At 42.8% G+C, this 19,693-nt stretch overlaps 1 protein-coding gene across 1 annotated transcript; it reads left to right on the top strand.

The window, feature by feature from the left end:
- Positions 1-294: 294 nt before the first annotated feature.
- On the top strand, positions 295-19,106 carry plpp2b (phospholipid phosphatase 2b). Its single transcript, XM_068707241.1, has 6 exons — positions 295-872; positions 12,087-12,238; positions 12,350-12,612; positions 13,179-13,236; positions 14,848-15,024; positions 16,027-19,106. Exons 1-6 carry the CDS (start codon positions 797-799, stop codon positions 16,183-16,185), a joined length of 885 nt encoding a protein of 294 aa, XP_068563342.1. The 5' UTR covers positions 295-796; the 3' UTR covers positions 16,186-19,106.
- Positions 19,107-19,693: the final 587 nt, after the last annotated feature.

The following is a 19,693-nucleotide window of genomic DNA, read 5'->3' on the forward strand; positions in this document are numbered from 1 at the left end:
GATAGGGCTCTTATCTATGTGAGGAGTTCAGAGAGCTGAGTCCTCAATTACAGCCACAACCGTATTGTAGAGCTAAAGCCAATAATCGAGTCCAGATTAGTCCAGATAATGAGATCAGTTGCAATGGCAGTCAATAGCTTTAGGGTATTACTTTATTCCCTCCATTTATAGTGTTTTTGATCTGACAGCGAAGTGTGTGTCATATTTACTGCTGTCAGGCAGTTCGTACAATGTTTAATTAAGTCCTCTCCACTTAAACGACATACAAACGTTGGTTAGCAAAGCAGGGGGCAGACAGGTTTTCTCTCGCGCTCTTTGCTCGTCTGTACGTAAAAAACAATCGAGCCTGGCGAGGATCAGAGAGCGAGAGAGGAGCCTGACGAGGAAGTTAGGAGGAGGGACCAGTGCGGTGGCGTGGTGTGTGCCGAGAAGACAGTGTGTACTGGATTCTCCGGACGCTTTCGGCGCTGTGAAATCGGAGGATCTCTCCAGTTCTGGTTTTGTACCCGAAGCAGTAATGCGCGCAAAGGGACGCAAGACTTCAGTGCTGCTGCGAATCTGCTCAGAGACGAGTTTTTAACAGGCTGCCGTTTTAAGGAAACCACACGCACACCTTTGCTGTCAATGTCAGCACAGGTAGGGAAGAGAAGGGGATCCCGGAAGAACTCGTAGTGCCGGTTACCAGGCTGTCTATATAGCCTGCACTTTTTATTCCAAAGCGAGCGAGCGCCGATGGACTCGTTGGTCTCATTCAGAAAGTAGTGACTCACTCTTAAAGTTCTTGATTTTAACGTGCATGAACGGAAAGAAGATGAAGGAGCTGAGGAAGAAGAAGTTGTACGTGTTGATGGACGTGCTGTGCGTTGTAGTCGGTAAGTTATGGACACTTAAGTACGAAACTATACGTCAGCATAATCTGCCTTTTATCTAGGAATTGCACTTTAATGGTGTCAGCGATAATTCTTATACCTATAATCTGATAAAGATCACACGTTTGTGGTTGCAGCAGTATGTTGTCAGTCGACTGGTGTGTTTGCGTGTTTTGCAGCCATGACAGCAACTCAGGAATTCTTCCTTTTATTTTCACGTTAAAGTGACATGAAGACATGTTTTTAATTGGAGGAAAGATCTGCGGGACAACACCGGAGCTGTTTCATCACTGTCTCTCTTTAAAAAGGGAAATGAAGCAACTGTGTTTCCAATGCAGCCCAATATTATTACTGAGGAGTCATCCCGTTTGTTTATGCACATCCCTACCGCAATATTGTCCAGGCTTTAATGTGACATTAAGTGGCACCATGGTGAAACACAAGAGGAAATACGTTCGTTCTCCTCGCAGGCCTGCTGCATGCTCCAAACTAACTTTACAGGACTTTACAGAGCCTCAGGAAGCTCAATGTTTGTTTATGGAAATTTGATATGCGTATGTGTGCCGCTTATTCCTCATTTTCTTCAATATTTTCTCTGCCAGGAATCTTCTCAAGAATTCCCCCACTCCCCACATACAGTGCATTTCTCAGGATGTGGCTTCCACTTTGCTCCACAGATCATTGTTTGTCATTTAACTTCAGCGTTCCACAGGGTTAGCTTGTTGTTTTCCATTGTTGTGGTAACTACACCACATGTGTTTGTCTCCTTCCTCCTCTGAGCAATGAACAAATAATGAGTTGTTGTCTTTTGTGAATGGAACTGAATATGTGGGTGGGGGGGGGGCTGTCCACACTTCATACCCTCTACTCCTGGCGCCCTTGTCTGGACCACACCCATCTTTGTACTTTGTAACTACGAACCTATAAAGTTGTGTGTGTGTGTGTGTGTCTCTCAAAACCATGTCTGTGTTAGTTCCAACAACAACAGGTGTCCCCAGGAACACATATTGCCATGACGACACACACACACACACACACACACACACACACACACACACACACACACACACACACACAGGCTCACAAGTTGAAAACACAACCAGTATCCGTATCGCTGCTGGTAACAATCAACAGATGCATCATTTCAAATAGATTCATTAATACCTACCTACATTTCTAGACCATCATGCCTCATAAATCTACATGATGCGTGTGGTCTACCATTATAATCATGAAAAAGTTCATAATAACATTTACATCACAAAAACCAGTATGAGTGAGAAGTCCTCACTGCAGAGAAAAAGCTGTTTTCAGCCTCAGAGATTCTGTGTGTATGTGGAATGTACCACTGTGGTGGGACTTTGGGTTTCTGTATTAATGCCACAAGCCCTTGACAGACGTGTGTTGTGTAATGGTTTGGTGTCTGGCAGCGTGTTCATCTCCTGTTGTGTCTGCACTGGTGATAGTGATAGGAAGTTGGAGGGAGAACGTAGAAAAGGATGGTGGCACATTCTTGTGCGGATCTGCTCTGCTGTGCAGTTTCAGTTCCCCCCCCCCCCCCCTTTGGCTTTTCGGAGAGCTTAGGGGTGTTTTTCCGTCTGTGGGAACATCCACAGACTGCTGAACTTGATAATCCTCACCATTTTGCTGTCACAAGTCTGGGATTAACGTCTGGGTTTGGTTGGTTGGTCGGTCGGGTCTGGATAGTGGCATCCCACCCTTTTGCCTCGCCCTTCCCCTTTGCCACCCACGTCAGCCGCCCAAATAAATGTCAAATCAACCCCAAGCTTATGTGAGGTTTCCCCAGCCATATAACAACAACATGGTAGAGCTTGTAATTATGCTAACCATTAGCCTATATGGAAACTGAGTTTTGAGATGGGTTTTGACTGCATTTTGGAAATATTTACATTTTCTTTTGTAAATATTCATATGTGAACATACAGTTTTGTAGAGTGAAGCCAATGCGGAAGAGCCTTAAACTTGCGTTCTTTCTACCGGTAAGCAGGTTGACCGCTCCTCTGGTTGCAAATAGTCCGGTTGTATAGAAGTCTATGAGAAAATGACTCTACTTCTCGCTTTATTTATTACCTCAGTAAACATTGTAAACATGAGTTTATGGTCTCAATCGCTAGTTTCAAGTCTTCTTCAATACAGCATGATGTTCATTTAGTAAATTATGGTCCCATTTTGAGTACAATAGACGATAAAGCAGGGCATGCTTTCGGGCGTGGCTACCTTTTGATTGACAGGTCGATACCATGATGTTGTCCGGTTTGGGTGTTGTCTGTGTTTTTGCCACATGACTTAAACCCTTTCAAAGTGTGTTTTCAGTTCATGAAAGATAATTGTAACATTTTGGTCTCCTAAAAATGTCTTATTTAGCATTCGGTTGAACTTAGCTCCACCCCCTCCCCAAACCCCCTTGTCACTTCTGGTTCCAAATTAAAAGATAGCGACGGCCTAAATGCCAACTCAAGGCTTCAAAACCGCAGTCAGTGGGTTTCTTCATGGTGACTTTGTCTACTTCTTGTATACATTCAAGGGAATCAACGCTGAATGAGTAAACTCTGCTCTGACCTTCTTTAGCTTTTCTTCCACAGTGGCCATTTCTTCTCTAAATAATGATCTAAAGCTGAGTCTAAATATCTCACTCGCACAAAATATCTCCTATTCTCTACTCATACAGTGTAGTACATGTAACTCTCTCTTGTTATGTAACACAATCACAGAACAATTTCGTTGGCGTGCTCTCTGTCATTCACACCCTGCCCTGCCCAGGTCAAACTAACAACTGTTGTTGTGGATGTGCCTTCTTTTATGTTCATACAATGTCAAACACTATCACTGAATTTCTTAATGGAGAAATCTGACACAAAATGGTTGCTTATAACAAAGATGTGGTTTTCCATTTCCTCCAACACAAAGGTTGTTGTATTGTCTGTCTAGTTTAAGCTAAGAAACCTGTCTGACGCGTCATGGGTGACATCAAATATCAGCTTTGGTCAAGAGTTTATTGTTCATTTCAAGCTTAGCCTCCCTTCATCTTCTCCATTCTTTCTTCATCGTATCCCTCCCTTCCTCTCTCCTCCTCTGCCCGTGTAAATCTACACTCGGCACAAACAGATGGTGGGTGTTGGCTGAGAGCACAGAGAGGAAAGGCCGGGGTTTAACCTCTCCCTGCGCACCGCTCAGACTCGTATAGGTGCAGTACTGCAGATGAAGGTGGTTCGGGAGTCAGAGGAGGACCACAGCTCGTATCGCTGCATGACTCGGTTGCTTGCAACGAGCTGTGTGTTATGAGTAATGTGTGAGATACTCAAAGTAAGTATGTGGGACTAAAAGGCCTCGAGGCAACGAATTGGTTGACACGCTCACGCACAGTTTAGTTTTTCCATGTGTCGGCTTTGTGCTGTAGGTAGTGACAAACCAGTTCTGTTTAAAGTCTATCCAGCTGAAGTTTAATTTCCCTGTCATGTGATTCTCTTTTGTATTTGCAAGACACAACTGTGCTAGAAGGATGACACTGCGTTATAGTATTCCATGAATTATTTTGTGTTCATACTACTCTTGTGGATTTCAGCTCACAGCCAGCAGAGAGTCTTCACTTACACACAGTGGAGTTATTTAATTTAGTATTAGCATCTTGTTATTGACCTATTCATTACCTGATCTACAATAGCGTTTGTTCCCAAAGCCCCACAGCTGTAAACAGAGAGCTTCTATGTTTTCCTCGCCTTATTTTCATCCTTTTAGACTGTTGGTGCATGTGAATATGGCCATGCTCTGTTCTTTGACCTCGCTGGAAGTCTGTTAGAGTTTGTTGGTGCTGCAGTGTCTCCGGGGAGCCGGGCCTCTCATGCTGTTGTGTTGGGAAGACTGATCGCCCCGAGTTCTCAGTGAAAGGCTGCGAAGACGCTTGATGGGAATTGTTTTCCTCAGGAGAGCTCTGTCATGGAAACTGAAGCCCTTTTAACAAACAGGCACATCCCTCTGAGAAATATGAGCCTGGCTTATTCTTCTTCTTGTCTTTAATGACCTTAATTGCTTAAGGATTTCGGGTAAACTTCTTAAGTCTTTCATCAGTCATACTCTAAAGTGGATGAGAAACCACATTCATTTTGAGACATTAAAGTACACAGATTTTAAAAAGCTGGAAGACAATTTAGGAATTTGAGGGAGAGGCACTATTGTGAGTGTCCCTTTGATGTAATTCTAATAGTTATTGTTTTAAGGCATGAATGAGGAGAAAATTGACAGCTTCAACCATCTTTATTTTGGATTTCATGAGAAACTTTCTTAATGGCTTTGCATGTAAAAACTGTTCGCGCCTTCTGTTCTCATGTAGCTTTCCAGTGTCTTTTAGACATGTCTTTTTCCCCTTGTCTCTAAAGGCAGATGATTATAAGTCCTGCCAACATGTTTATTCTTTCCAGCAAAAATAAAACATGCATATGAAAGGAAAGCCAGAGTGAGTGAAGATTGCTTTTTGGACAGGGACCAGAATTTTTGGAAAATGTGGTCCTCATTTGGAGAAACACAAACAATATCACTGGTGTCAGGCAACCGCTAAACATAGTCATTTGCATACTGAATAATCAGTATATATGTATATAGCAATGATATGCAGACGACGCAGCAACACATTTAGTGACCTTTCGGAGAAGCTCAGCACCATTAATGATGGTTCCAACTCTTCCTGCAGACCTTTTCATGGTTTAGGTTTAAACCTGTGTGGCCGACGTCTTTGATCCCCTCCAAACCCCAGACTCTTTGATTGCCAGATTTAGCTGCCCTCCCACCACCGCTACGCCCTCGCCTGCCACCCTGTCTCCTTCTGCACTGCTTAGACCTAAGCATGCGTAAATGATGCACGGAGCGAAACAGCAGGATTAAAAATAAAGAATGGGCACTAGCAGCAGCAGCACAGGAGGATTTGATGTGACTGGTAAAGTTGGGCGTTCCTTTATGTGAATTAGAATTCCAGAGGCCAACGGCGGCAGAGGTTGTAGGCTCAGCACATACCTTCCACATTACTCAGTCCAGCTTTGGGTGAGACAGTCAGAAGGAGGGAGCCTTTAGTTGTTTTGTTTTGAGCCACCTTGTAAAGGACTGTAACAGCATGTTGATAGAGCTTTGGTGCTAGAGGTTTCTTGCTGTCATTTCAACCACGCATGTTTGAATTGGAAGGAGGAAACAAAAGAGAGCTGGAAAGAAGAAAAAAAAAATAGTGGGAGGGGATGAGAGTTATAAAGGCATAACAGTCAGATGGAGGTAAATGATAAAGAGTGACACATGGGTGAAAATTAAGGAAAGAGTGGCGTTAATGTGAGAGGAAACAAGAGCTATCAACAGACGGAAAAGATTGATTGGAAAGGGGGGTGAATATAGAAAGAAGGAACTCCCAGAGTGACCTTCGCGCTGGAAAGACGAGAAATGAGAGTCGAAGAAATTCGTAGGAGAAGCAAATGTTCCAGCTGTGACCCTGAAGGAAAGTTTCAGACCAAACAGGGCAGCCCTGGGGCATGAGAACACCCCTGCCTCACACACACACACACACACACACACACACACACACACACACACACACACACACACACACACACACACACACACACACACACAGAGGTTTTACACGCCTTGAAAATATGCATAATGAAAACCCAGACTGTATGTTTTTCAAATTGAGGAGAATAATTGTCCGTCCACATGGTTTTACAGGTGCAGCAGGTTATGTCAGAGAAACCAGGGCAAGTAGGTGTGAGGCACTCTCAAACCACTGAAGCAACTTCCAGATGATCAAGGCGTCAACTTTTTCTTTAGCAGCAAATGTGAGTTAGGACAAAGACATAAAAAAAACAACAACCAACAAGCCACGGAGAAAGAAAGAAAGAAAGAGAGAGAGAGAGATAGATAGAGGACGTGACAGGCCTCAAATCTCAGCCCCAGAGTGCTATTGTGGTCCAAATGATCCTTGGTAATTGCACATCTGCCAGCTAAATAAAGCACCATCCCATCGAGGCCTCTATATTTACAACAGAAGGAGAAGTGTGTGGGAGGACGCTGCCATCAAGAGAAGGACAGACAGAGAGCCGCAGCTCCAGAGAGAAGAATGAATGACTTTGAATAAGAGAGAATGGGGAGCGGGGGGGGGGGGGGGGGGGGGGGGGGGGGGGGGGGGGGGCAGAATGGAAGATGTGAATCAGCAGCGGTTGAAGGAATGGAGGAAAGCATATCCCTTCTCTCACTGGCATCTTTGTTGTCCTTGGTATCAATTAATGCTGAACTTTTCCGTGACGCTCCTCTGACTGTTTAATGCTCCTCTTGACACGCAGTCTTCATCAATTACTCGGCTCTCTGTTGCCTACTAATGCCCACTTCAGCAGGGGGGAGACACCGAGGTGCCACTATGGGTGAATGCCTATTTGCGACCGGGTGAATGAAAAGCCTTAAAACTTCCCAGAATGGAACCAAAGCCTCTACTCTAAAATGGGCCTTTCTTAATCTGAGACAGGAAAGCTTGAGCTCTGCATCCTGCGACTTCAAACAGGCTCCCATTAGGGGCTCAGGCAGGAGTTTTTTGAGTGACTGGCAGATGGAGATTAGCTTCCTGGCTACATTCCAGACTGGCAGCGTTTCCCTGCCTCCATCCGAAAAAAGCAGGTGTCTAAAGAGAAGGTTCCCCTGTACACCCCCCCCCCCCCCCCCCCCCCCCCTCTACCAGCTCTGGAGCAGTGTCAGTTTGGGTTGTGGGGTTGTCTCGTGGTATCCCGGAGACCTATTTTGTCTGCCTAAGGGTCTATTTTTGAGCTGTGTGTGTGTGTGTGTGTGTGTGTGTGTCTGCTTTCTAAGAGAGTGGCTGGTTTGTTCCTTGCCGATATGATCAGAGGCACGGCTCATGAGACACACTCACACACCTCAGGATGTACCACACATTCTGCCCATGACGGCAATCCAGACTCTTAACATCATTTTATTTGAGCGCTTTTATTTTTCTTATAATTTATGACTATCAAGTTAAAGTCATGTGTCAGCTAAATTAGTGTTTCATTTATGAGCACAGAAATGAAAAATTCCTTCTTTTTTTTTTTTTTTTTTTTTTTACAAGCCAGGGGAGGGTTATTTAAGGCCAGGTGTCCTGACTTCACTCATTCCATGAAATGTGTGGCAAACTGGCAAAATCCAAGTTTGTTTAAGAGGATTTAGTAATAGCAAAGAGACTCATTAAAACCTTTAGCATATGGCTAAACAGATAAATACAAATGACACCCACGAATGTAATTGTAAAATGTCGTTGGTGTACACGCAACAGCTATTCAGCCTTTTGTGAGCTTGTTAGGTTGAAGAAGGTGGTATATTTCATTAGCCTGTGGCACCTCCCTTTGAAGATTTTCACTTAATTTTTCTCTCGCTCTGCCGTGATAAATGGCCTCGCTCTGGCAAGTGCTAAAAGCTTCATAAAACAGTTTGAAGTTGCTGTACCACATCACTAGAAATGATTATGTCCTCCTGCCATTTCAAAGTGTCACCATGCTGTATAAAGTAAATACACTTTCCTCGTCTCTTTTTAACTTGCTGTTATGGAGTAACGATATGTGTTACATTGCAAGTCTTTCCATTACTTTTGTTTGCAGTTCCAGTTGCTTTTCAATGCTGTGTTGAATGCAAACATTCCACTTGGCTTAAAAAGTTGGTGTTGGCTGATGTAATATGCAGAGTGGAAACAGATTTTCTGTCATAATGCCCCCCAAGCAATAGATTCAACACTCCAACCCCAAAGAACAATATTTATTTTCATGTTTGATAATATTATGTTATCAAATAGCATATTTGACATGCTGTGTGTGTGAATTTAATTTGGGTCCATAGCGGATATATGAGGAGTCTGGAAATGTTTAAGATCATATTTTGAAAATTCAATACGTTTAAAGACCAAGCAGTTATAGTTAGATATGCAGTGCATTAGTAGTCGGCGCAATAACTCCTGTAATGACACTCTGTCAGTTTGGTGAGGTGATGATGAGATGGAAAGGTCTCTTGCCAGCTGGAAGCAGGAAGCAGGATACAGATGCAGAAGCTGCCACATCAGTAAATTCATGTCGGGGGTTCTCCCCCGAGGCGTCTGAGACAGGATGTTAGTTAAATACAAGAGAACGTATATTGTGCTCTGGTTGTCACAAACAGGATTTTGGTGGCACTAAAAGGAGAATATGTGGAATAAGACTTTATATACCCGATTTACCACGTCCTGACATGGCTGGTAGATGTGATAGCAGCGACCCAGTAGGCGTCTGGTGGTCGGTGGCTTGTGGGAAGTCGCTGTTCAGGGACAGGTGTCCTCCAGCTGCTGCTGCTCACAAAGAGACAAGGGTTTTAAGACAAAGAGCGGGGAGGTGCGTTGGACAGGCGTACTAAACTGCCTGTACTAAAATTAGTAAAATATTTATATTAACTGCATGTGTTGGTTAAAGCAAGTTTGGGGAGTATGCTTATTCGCTCTCTGGAGCTTGATGAGCGGATTGATACCGCTTTCATGCCTGTAACCAAAAGTCCCACCAGTAAATTCATAGAAGGGGGTTCCCCTGAGGCGCCTGAGACAAGATGTTAGTTATGTCACTAAACAGGTTGTCACAAACAGGATGTTGGTGGTGCTAAGGGGACAAAATGTGGTGTAAGACTTTGTCCTGCAGCCAGTTAACTTAGCTTAGTCCAAAAATTGGAAACGGCTAGTTTGGCTCTTTTTTTTATTTTGCATTTCACCCATAATAAACCTGCCAACAAAATGTCCGTTTTGTGCGGTAAACTGTCAAAACTGAAGGCCATTTTGGCTGATAAGGCATGTGTGTTTTTTATTTCAACATCTTGTGTTGAAATATTAAAGGTGGGAGTTGAGATTCCTCCTCTCTAAGAAGATTACAGCTTTTCTGTGTATAAATACCACATTGAAATCCATTGGTCTCTCCTATTTGTGTTTTTTCCTTCCCTGTTTGTCTGGTTTAAACCCAGCTCCTCCAAGTTTGGGTTATCAGGAGTCCATCTGCAATCATGTGTTTATCCTATAGAGCTCCACTGTTTACTCTCCTCTTAACACAAAGCTTCTATTCTGCCCTTACTTACTGAGCCAATAACACTCTTTGTCTTATAGTGTCTGTGAGGAGCATGTGTGCAGTTGGCGTGCAACTAAACAATGTCCGTACTCATCTCATGTCACCTTATTGATGCGATGTCAGACACGAGTGAGACGCACTGCGTGTCATTGTACAGGTGTCGTTGTGTATTGTTGTTTATTGTGAATTAGGGCATTTATTAGAGTCATTTCTCTGCTTCATTATTAAATCCGGTGTTTATTACAGATAATTTAAGTCATAATGGTGTGCCTATGTTTATTTTTTGGGGGGGTTTTTTCCAGAATGAGACGGTTTTAGTGTCATTAACATGTAACGCATCCTTCTTCACATCTTTTTGAAACGCTCAGCCCGCTCCTCTAGCATTCAAGAAAAACATGCCGTTTGTTTGTCAGTATTCAAACATTTACAGTAGGCTGTCGCTTCATATTGGTTTCAGGGTGGAGTTGAACTCGGTGTTACAGAGTGTTCACCTCAGCTGAATCCTGATCCACCATCCAGTTGTATATTTTCCTTTTAGTCTCAGTCTTCAGCATGTGGACTCTTGGTCTCTCATCAGTCAGTCTCGCTGGAAGTCCTTCTGGAATTATGTCAGCTGCAGACTTTTTTTTTTTTTTTTTTTAAATGGGAGGGGTGGACTCCTCATTTACACAGAAATGTAATACTATTGGTGAGAGCACTTTTCAAGTGTGTGCAGTGTTTTATCACGGCTCTTTTTCTTGCGTTTAGTATGTGGCTGTATGGCATTTCCACAGTGGCCTCAAGACTGTCTGTCTGCCTATTATGAACAATGGTAGTGGATATCAGGCTGGAGAGCACATTCCTCAGCAGAGCTGCAACTCAATCAGTTAATTGTTTACACTTTTTACATGTGAAATGTCAAAGATAATGACAAATATCCATCACAAGCTACCAGCCGATGTTTTAAAATCACCTTCTTTTAGCTTTTTCAAGTAAACTTTGACTAAAGTGATACATTTCTGTTCATCAAGTAAGGTCTTTCACACACATACTGTATCTACTACAGTCCTACTCCACACCAAAATCTCGTGACTATGAAACTGTTGTGATTGTAGTCTTTTAAAAGGGTTAATAAAAAGTTAGAGGTTATGGTCCACAATGGATCCCAATGGTGACAGGTTTTCACTGCTGGAAAAAAAAATAACGTCCAAAAGAACCCATCAAACTACTTGCACCACAGTCCACTTCTCTGCTGTACGTATATCCTCAGTGTGTTTAAAACAGTTGTTGTTTGCCACCACATTTTCCTTCAGTCTTCTTTAATTTAGGAGGAGTTTGACCAAAAGAGCATCTGCACAATGTATTCATTAGCATGTGTTTATCCATACAAATGTGTAAAGAGCGTGTGCCTTTGTACATCAACAAACTGCAGTGAAGTGAGTGTGAATGTGCGTACCAGAGAGAGAGAAAGAGAGGTATTTCTTGGCTGGATGTCTCCGAACATCTCGAGGACATTCGTGCACTCAGGAGCCTTGAGCAGCTATATTTGGTCTTATTTTTGCACACAGCCACATCATTCAAAAGAGCTGCAGTTGTGTCTGCACTAATTTGTGTACAGTCTTGGAAGTGTGTGCGCGCTCTTGTCTCTGTTGAGTATGTTTGTGATGCTTGACTTTTACATATGCCCACATGCCTGTGTATATAAATACTACTTTGTACTGTTTATTTTTGCAATTCCCTGCTGTGCATTTCCACCCTGACATTTAACTACTGAATGTTTTTTTTCTCCTTGTGGGTTGTTTTCGTCATTATGTTTTTAGACCTTGAGGTCCAGAGGGAGAGAGAAAACAATTTGGCTATCCTTAGAGAAACATTTTCACTTCCCAGCTTTTTTTAAAATGATGTCATGTCTGAAAGGGGCGCAAATATGTTATTCCAAAACATTTGATCTCAAATAGTGATGTCCATTAACTTGGATCGACCTTGTTCCTGGTCCGTATGCCCAGTTATAATCTTGGCTGTGACCAATGCATCCATCTTATTTCACCAAAAGCACAATTTCTCCAACTATAGTGGATTAACCCAACCTATCTCATCAGACTGTTGTTTCTCTGCTTTGTTGTGGCTACAGCGGCACTGCCCTTCATCATCATGACCATCATGTTCAAGCCATATCAAAGAGGGGTTTACTGTGACGACGAGAGCATCATGTACCCCCTAAAACCAGACACCATCACGCATGGCATGCTGGCGGCTGTCACCATCTCCTGCACCGTCATCATTGTAAGTTTTACTTCATCAACTTAATAATTCTAATGATGCTAAAAATGGAGGGAGGGGAGATGGATCATAGCCTCAAGAAAACTCTTTTCACTGTTCTCCCTCTTCCCTCAGATCTCCTCGGGAGAGGCTTATCTGGTCTACAGCAAGAGGATTTACTCAAATTCTGACTTCAACCAGTATGTAGCTGCACTCTACAAGGTAGTGGGCACCTTCTTGTTTGGAGCCTCTGTTAGCCAGTCGCTCACCGACCTCGCCAAGTTCACCATCGGCCGCCCGAGACCGAACTTCATGGACGTGTGTGCCCCTAAGGTCTGCACGGGATACATGCAGGAGATCAACTGCACTGGCAAGCCTCATGACGTCACAGAGTCCAGGTAGGAGGAGGACATCCCAGTAGTATAGCTGGGGATGCACCGATCCGACTTTTGCAGTCCCTATATCAATGTTAGGACTAGTACCAATCTAATACCAGTATTTAATTAATAGGCTGTACACCTCACTGCGATAAAGTGACTGGGATCAATATATGATGTCATCTAATCAGGCTTGATTTAAACATTTCTTTCTAATAATAATACATAAAAAAAAATCTCATACCAGCAACAATTTGGTCAAAACTTAAACAGGAATTCAAATTCTAATATACAATATATATAGTATCTGAACATAAAATGGAATTGAATACATCAGCCCCATTGTCACAGCTATTTGAGTCAGTATCAGCCCGGTATCCCATATCAGCATCGGTGCGTCCCTGATTATTGTAGCATACTTGTATTATTATGCTTAGAGATGAAAATATGTAACACTTATTATCACATACTGATGTTTGTCTAGGGGTGAAATTCTAACACATTAAGACGATAATGATGCCAACAGAATCGGTCAGTTTTAAATATCCTTTTCTGACGCATTCGATTTGATTGTTTCTCTTCACCAGATTGTCCTTCTACTCCGGTCACTCCTCTTTTGGAATGTACTGCATGCTCTTCCTAGCGGTAAGTACAGCATGTGAGCCTCAAGCCATGACTAAAAGTCCTAAAACACAGTGTAAATAAGCATCTCTATGTACGGTAAACAAGGAAACGGATATCTCTGTGTGAATCAGGCATAACAGTCCCCAGATGGACTCCTCTGATGACAGGCTTATGCATTTGGATCCGTACTTGAAGGCTAATTGTTGAGAAGGACAAAAAAAGGCTCATAGAGGCGGTTTGTGCTTGTGGCCGTAAAAGGACAAGGCAAGAGTTCAGTGGAAGAATGTGGATACTAAGAGAAATGACCGGGAGGCCTCTGCTGCCTTTTTCCCAGCAACGATCAAGGCAAGGCATGTGTTGTTTTCTGTCTTCCAGGCCTGTCCAGTTCATTACCCTTGGCCTCATCTCTTTGTGTTAAAAGCCAGGCACCAGTGCTAGACGGCAAACTTCGTGAGGCCAAGCAAAGCAACATTGTTCAGTTCAAAGAACATTTGAAAGAACAGACAGAATACTGTGTCCACTCCTGTCAGTACCTGTTTTACTAGGCAAATGCTGCAAACAGAGCTGAGCTGTGATGTCCTGAAGTGTTCATTGCAGAGTGTGGCTGTGTGACGAGGGGGGGACTGTAGTGTGATGCCAATTGTTGCACCTTCAACAGCAGCGCAGCAGAAGCCCAGAGAAGTGTGTACTGTTGCCAGGTTCATAATTATTGGCGTCTGCTGTTTTGCAGTAAGAAAGGGGTTTCAGTCCACAGTGGACATATATTTGATTCGTACTCAACACCCCATTACAGTTAAATCCAATTTGAGACATACCAGCCACTGCTTTTGCATTAGAGAGCTTAAAAAAAATGGACTTTTCTGTTTTTGGTATTTGGAGTATGATACCATCTACCTTGAAACCTTCAGTGGGCTATCTCTTTAAGCAAATACAGAGATAACAGAAATGTGACTGCTGCATTACTTCACTGCTTTGTCAGCATATACAGGGTTGGGAGGGTTACTTACTACCAAATATGCAAATAAAGACAAGTAAAAGGAAAATGCTGAAATGTTATTATTTTGTATGTAAAGCAGAAAAGGGGAACAACATCAAGGACTGGCATCATTAGGCACATTGGTTTAGCCGTATTTTAACTTGGAGCAGCAGCAGTACCAATATAAATTAAATGAAATTAACCAACATGCAAATTTTACGGTTTGTCCCGTATGGTATTATGTTTGCTGGAACACAAATTTGAAGCGGTTGCCCATTTCTGACAAATTTATGTTGCATGTCTTGATGAACAGGAAAGTGCGTAAACCATCCTGCTGTTTGTGATGTTGTTCCCTCTTTCTGCATGGCCCACAACATAATGGCAAATGTTTCACCCAGTGAAAGCCTTTTTTTCACTAACCCTAGGCCATTGTGTGAGACTTGGTCATTAAGTGTTGTAATGTGTGCGCATGTGCATTGTAGTATATTCTTCTTCATTGTAAAATGTGTCTTAAAATTGGTAATCCTGCTAATAATGAATACAATTTATCAATAATCTGATCTTTTGTCTGTAACTGTACTGGAATACAGTTTGTATCCTAATAACATAACAGCGTTCCATGTATTATCTACCACCCTCTGCTCTTCTTCCTACAGCTTTATGTGCAGGCTAGACTGGTGGCTAAGTGGGCCAGACTTCTCCGGCCCACCATCCAGTTCTTCCTGGTGGCCTTTGCGGTGTATGTGGGTTACACCCGAGTCTCTGATTACAAGCACCACTGGAGCGACGTGCTGGTGGGGCTGCTGCAGGGAGCGCTTGTTGCTGTACTCAACGTGAGTCTCCACGGCAACTTCTCTCAAGGGCAAACGTTGCAAGATTTAAGAGTTCCTCTATGCTGTTTCCATATTAGACAGTCATAACGTCTGGTCTGGTATCAAGATACTGAGTTGCTCATACAGTGAACGGAAGTAAAGTTTTGGCAATTTGCAGAAAGTTTGAGATCATATAGGCCTACTAACAATAATATAATGACACCAGCTTAAAGCTAAAGAGTTTAAAACGTATCTCTAGAAATACTGATTTAATTAACTGTGAAGAAGCTCCAGCCTCAAACCTGATGACATCTTAACTTTGAGTCTTACTCTTGTGGTTTCTGGCTTTAGGAAAAGCAAACATGGGTGGGTCCAGATCTTTAAAAAAAAATACATTTAATGGAAATTTTACTCCCTTTCAAAGTGGAACAGCCGCTGAAAAATCCATATTTCAGCTTAATTTCAGTCTGGCAGTAAAAAAATGGGAGTGAAGTGTGGCAGCAGCAAAGTGTGACTTGATACAAACCAACACACTTAAGCCGGCAGCTTCTCAGGCAACAAGTCCATTCTGCTCACTTCATCCAGCTGGGCGTCTTTATTGTTTGGCCACTTCCCTGTTTTGAGCCGCTGTCAGCACCGCCTTGTGGAAATTCTGGAGTGGTGGAGTTTGTGTGTGTGTGTGTGTGTGTGAGTGTGAGTGTGAGTGTGATTGATAGGGAAGTGAGCGCTCTCTTTTGGCCTTCGCTGTGTTATGCGCAAGTGGAGACCCTCTTGGGCATAGTGGTTTATGACCTTCAGGGGTTGTGCCTGCTCTCTGTGTGTTCCTCTCAGATGTGTGTGAGTGTGTCACTTACCAGCTGTGCATAGACCTATCCAGACACATGTAATCACAGTTTATAGCCCAGCCCTTACCTCCTCTGTATCCCTTACATGCTTATACTCCAATTTCTGTTGGGGAAAAATATTCCATAAATGACCAAATCTAAAATCCTCTCCTTCCTTTTTTCCTTCTCTCCTCTGCAGGTGCACTTTGTGTCAGACTTCTATAAGAAGCGTCCTCCACGTTGCACAAGGCCAGACACAGCTGATAACGAAGACCCAGCGAGGAAACCCAGCCTGCAGATTGCAGACTCCGAGAACAGCAACCATTACAACTATCACCACGCTCCAGGTCCTGTGTGACAGGGGCTGATGCTGTTGGGAACAGAGGCTGCAGCCTGCAGACCTCAAACCTGTGTGATAGGGTCCAACTCTGGGGCTTCAACCTCGAGTGTGCAGTCAACAGTGTTTAGATCAGGGATTAACCGGGGTCATCTGCGGTCCTGACTCTGTAGGCTGCCCGCTGCAGACTCCTGATGCTATCTGAGAAGTCCTATGAGTGTGATATATTAAATTCGAGAGTGTCTATATGAATTCTGCAACCAGCCCTTTGTATGTCTATTTCAAAGGAGTAACGCTGGGGATCAGGTCTGCAGCTTGCAGCCTCTGAGCCCCCCTGCTCCCTCCCAATGTGTCAACCACTCACACCCCACCTACTCCCCAACCACTGGACTGACTGAGGGGACGGCATCCCATCGCCAGGTGCCTAAGCCCCCTCTCAAAGATACCATGATGACCTCCTTTTCTCCTGTAAGAGAGAGAGGAGCATATTGTTTTGAAGACATCATTGTTGATGTTGAAGCACGTGTGCTTAAAGCTGCATTGAGCGAAAGACTCCAAACCCACAGCTATGATATACTATTGCCTTAATAAGTGCTTGTGTTAGCAAACAACTTACACACAGCCGAAACAGAGGACAATGGGCATCCCAATGAGAGCCCTTTCCTACCAACTGACGATATTCACTCGCCTCTATGCCTTTATGCCACCTCCTGAGAAAAATATGTTCTCAACTGGGTTTCACCTATAAGGATTGAGGAACTAAAACAGCTTCAAAACTGCAGAGATGTGCAACGGGAAGGTTTGTGTTGATTCCCAGCGGGATTCATAGTACTAGCAAGAATTTTACTTACCTGGAGTTCTTTGGTTTTATGTTATATGTTATATATCGCTTAATGTAGCTTTAACATTTTTTCTGTTTTTAATTTCTATATTTAGAGAACCAAATTTGTTTGTAGTGATGAAACAAACGAGAGGAAGAAAGACGAGAATGTTTATGAATGTTGGTAAAGGCACAGTTTGTTGATTAGCTTCATTTTAGTGTACATTAAACTGGCTACACACTAGAAGAATGTTGCAAATCATACCAACTAATGGAAGTGGCATCCGGTTCACAGTAGATGAGCTAATTTTCTCCTCGTATTATGTCATGCTGTTGGCAAAAAGACACCAACTAAAAAAGTCAGCTGCTAGCCACCCTGAAGCTACTTTAAAAGGAGATGTATATCAACTTAAACAACATGGGTGAGCATGATCTGAACTTAGCTGACGATACATTTTTCCAGCTCTCCTAACTGCTGCACAAACAGGTCTGGGTATCTACTCAGACAAACAGTGTAATGTTTTTAAAAGTGGCTATAACGGCTCGTCGTGCCCGATGACTCGCGCTACAACTTTGATTCTAGAAGTTGATTTCTACTCCCAGCACTAATTCTTAGTGTCGCGTTATATCACTTCCCAAGTGTGTTCAGATGAGTGCCTGACTTGTTGCATCATCTCATCAGTGCCAATTAGTCTGAATCTGAATTAAGTGAAGGATATGGAGTCTTAAACTTTTAAGGGCAGATTTTATGTCCAGACTGGGTCAAATTCACCCTCAACAGCGGTGATGCTTTTCCTAAAATAATTTAGAAATTGAATTGTGGAGTTTGTGAATGATTTATGTTTCCCCTGTGTGAGATGGACTGCAGAGGTAGAAACCATTGATGCAGATAGCTTTCATTACTGTTGGACTTTATGTGTCATACCACTACTATTATGCCAATCAAATATTACGCAACTTGGCCTCTATCCTGTCTTCTTTTTTCTGTTTTATTGTGTTTTTACTTCTCAAATACTATTAGTCAAAGAAGGATGAGACATCCATTTAAAAAATGGTGTTTTAATTTATTTTAAATACAAGAAGTTCTTTATTTACTCTTACAAGGTTGGAAATGCCAGCGCTGTTAAGGTTTTTGTGCAATCACCCCTGCTTGCCACTATGAGCCACAAATACTGTATATACTAATGCTATGAGACATGTTTCATGTTGCGTGAAGGATGTGTATATATATATGCTTGTATGTTTTCATTTCACATGGAGGTGCATTTTAATTTCCCCTGTACAGTGGGCTTTGGACTGGTGGCTTGTAGGAGTTGCCGCACAAACGGATCCAGTTCCAGGTCCAAACATAAGCCAGATGCCTTGGCAGAGCTTTTAAAGGGCTATTGTAATGATAAGGGGTTACATACCCAACTGTGTTTTTGAAGCTAGTAGCGCAGCTCCATTCCCACTTCAAAGATTTGTCTGTGTTCCTTTTCCTCTTCCTGTGTTGATAGATGAGGTTAATTTGTGAATAAGGTCTCCTGTACAGTTTTGTGCAGAATGCGGACCCCTGGAGGACTCACACCAGATCAGACAGACCACAAACCTGATAGGAAGGGGGGGGGGGCAGAGAGAGAGAGAGAGAGAGAGAGAGAAAGAGAGAGAATCTCACCTGGTAGTGATTGAGAGGCCCCGAAGCTGAGCAGGGACTAAAGAAAGGCGGGGTACCCCATGGTGAACCTCGGCCCCTGGGGACTTCTACACATTTAAAACACACATTTACAACCAGAAACAGCTGGATCTGGTTGCGGTGAAGTGCTGTGCGAGCCCCTCTCCGGCTCCCCTGCATCTAAATCATCTGTGTATTACTGCAGCCACACTAATAGCCTCAAATGAGGTTCTAGAAACGTCATGGTGTGTGATGCCCCTCCAGCTTCACAGAAGTGCTCAGCTGGTCATGTGGCTCCGTTTGTTGATATGCTTTGTTGGATTTGTGCCTTAAAGTAGACGCACTGGTTGGCCAATCTCCTGTTTATATGTCCACTTGTAGTTATGATTCACGTTGTTTGCTTTTTTTTGTATATAGATTATATATATAGGCTCTAATTCAGAGAATTTTAAATAAAGATATAATCATTCAGTTATGTCTCATTGGTTTAATTTATGAATTTAATGTCACTGATGTTATGATTGAATTACACCGGGCTTTCTAAATTGTTGATACGAAGGTTTGAAGCATAATGTGTGTCATGTACTTGATAGATGGTGATGGTAAACGCGTTTCCCGCAAAAAAAAACGCTTCCCCTATTTTAGAAATGAGATAATGATGATGATGATAAACTACATTGCTGCACCATCAAGATTTCAAGATGTTCTTGGCGAGTTCACGGTAATTCTGATAGCAAGCAATTTTTCATTGAAATTATGCAATTTTTTAACCCACATCCAGAAGGTCAACACACTTGAAATTGGTGTTGTAACAAGGTGTGGTGGGCACCATTAGTTTCATTTACCATTCGTTATCTAAAGTTTATTTCATTTTGAATCCACCAGGATGACTTATAGCATCTGCTCTCAGTTTGCCCAAAATACAGAACAAATATATTTTCTCACTTACCTCTAGTGCTATTTAGCCATGCATAAAGATTTGTTTTTATCAGCCCAGGCTTTGAGATATCCATCTTTAAGATAACTGCATACACCCCAGTACAATGAAGGAATGGAAA

The sequence above is a fragment of the Cebidichthys violaceus genome, unplaced genomic scaffold (assembly GCF_023349555.1).
Source record: "Cebidichthys violaceus isolate CVI_PGR_0920_01 unplaced genomic scaffold, fCebVio1.0.p SCAF_13, whole genome shotgun sequence".
Taxonomy (NCBI): Eukaryota; Metazoa; Chordata; class Actinopteri; order Perciformes; family Stichaeidae; genus Cebidichthys; species Cebidichthys violaceus.

Coding starts and splice junctions, on each gene's coding strand:
- plpp2b (XM_068707241.1), top strand. CDS start 797: ATGAACGGAAAGAAGATGAAGGAGCTGAGGAAGAAGAAGTTGTACGTG. Junction 12,239..12,349: donor TCTCCTGCACCGTCATCATT/GTAAGTTTTACT, acceptor CTCTTCCCTCAG/ATCTCCTCGGGAGAGGCTTA. Junction 13,237..14,847: donor ACTGCATGCTCTTCCTAGCG/GTAAGTACAGCA, acceptor TTCTTCCTACAG/CTTTATGTGCAGGCTAGACT.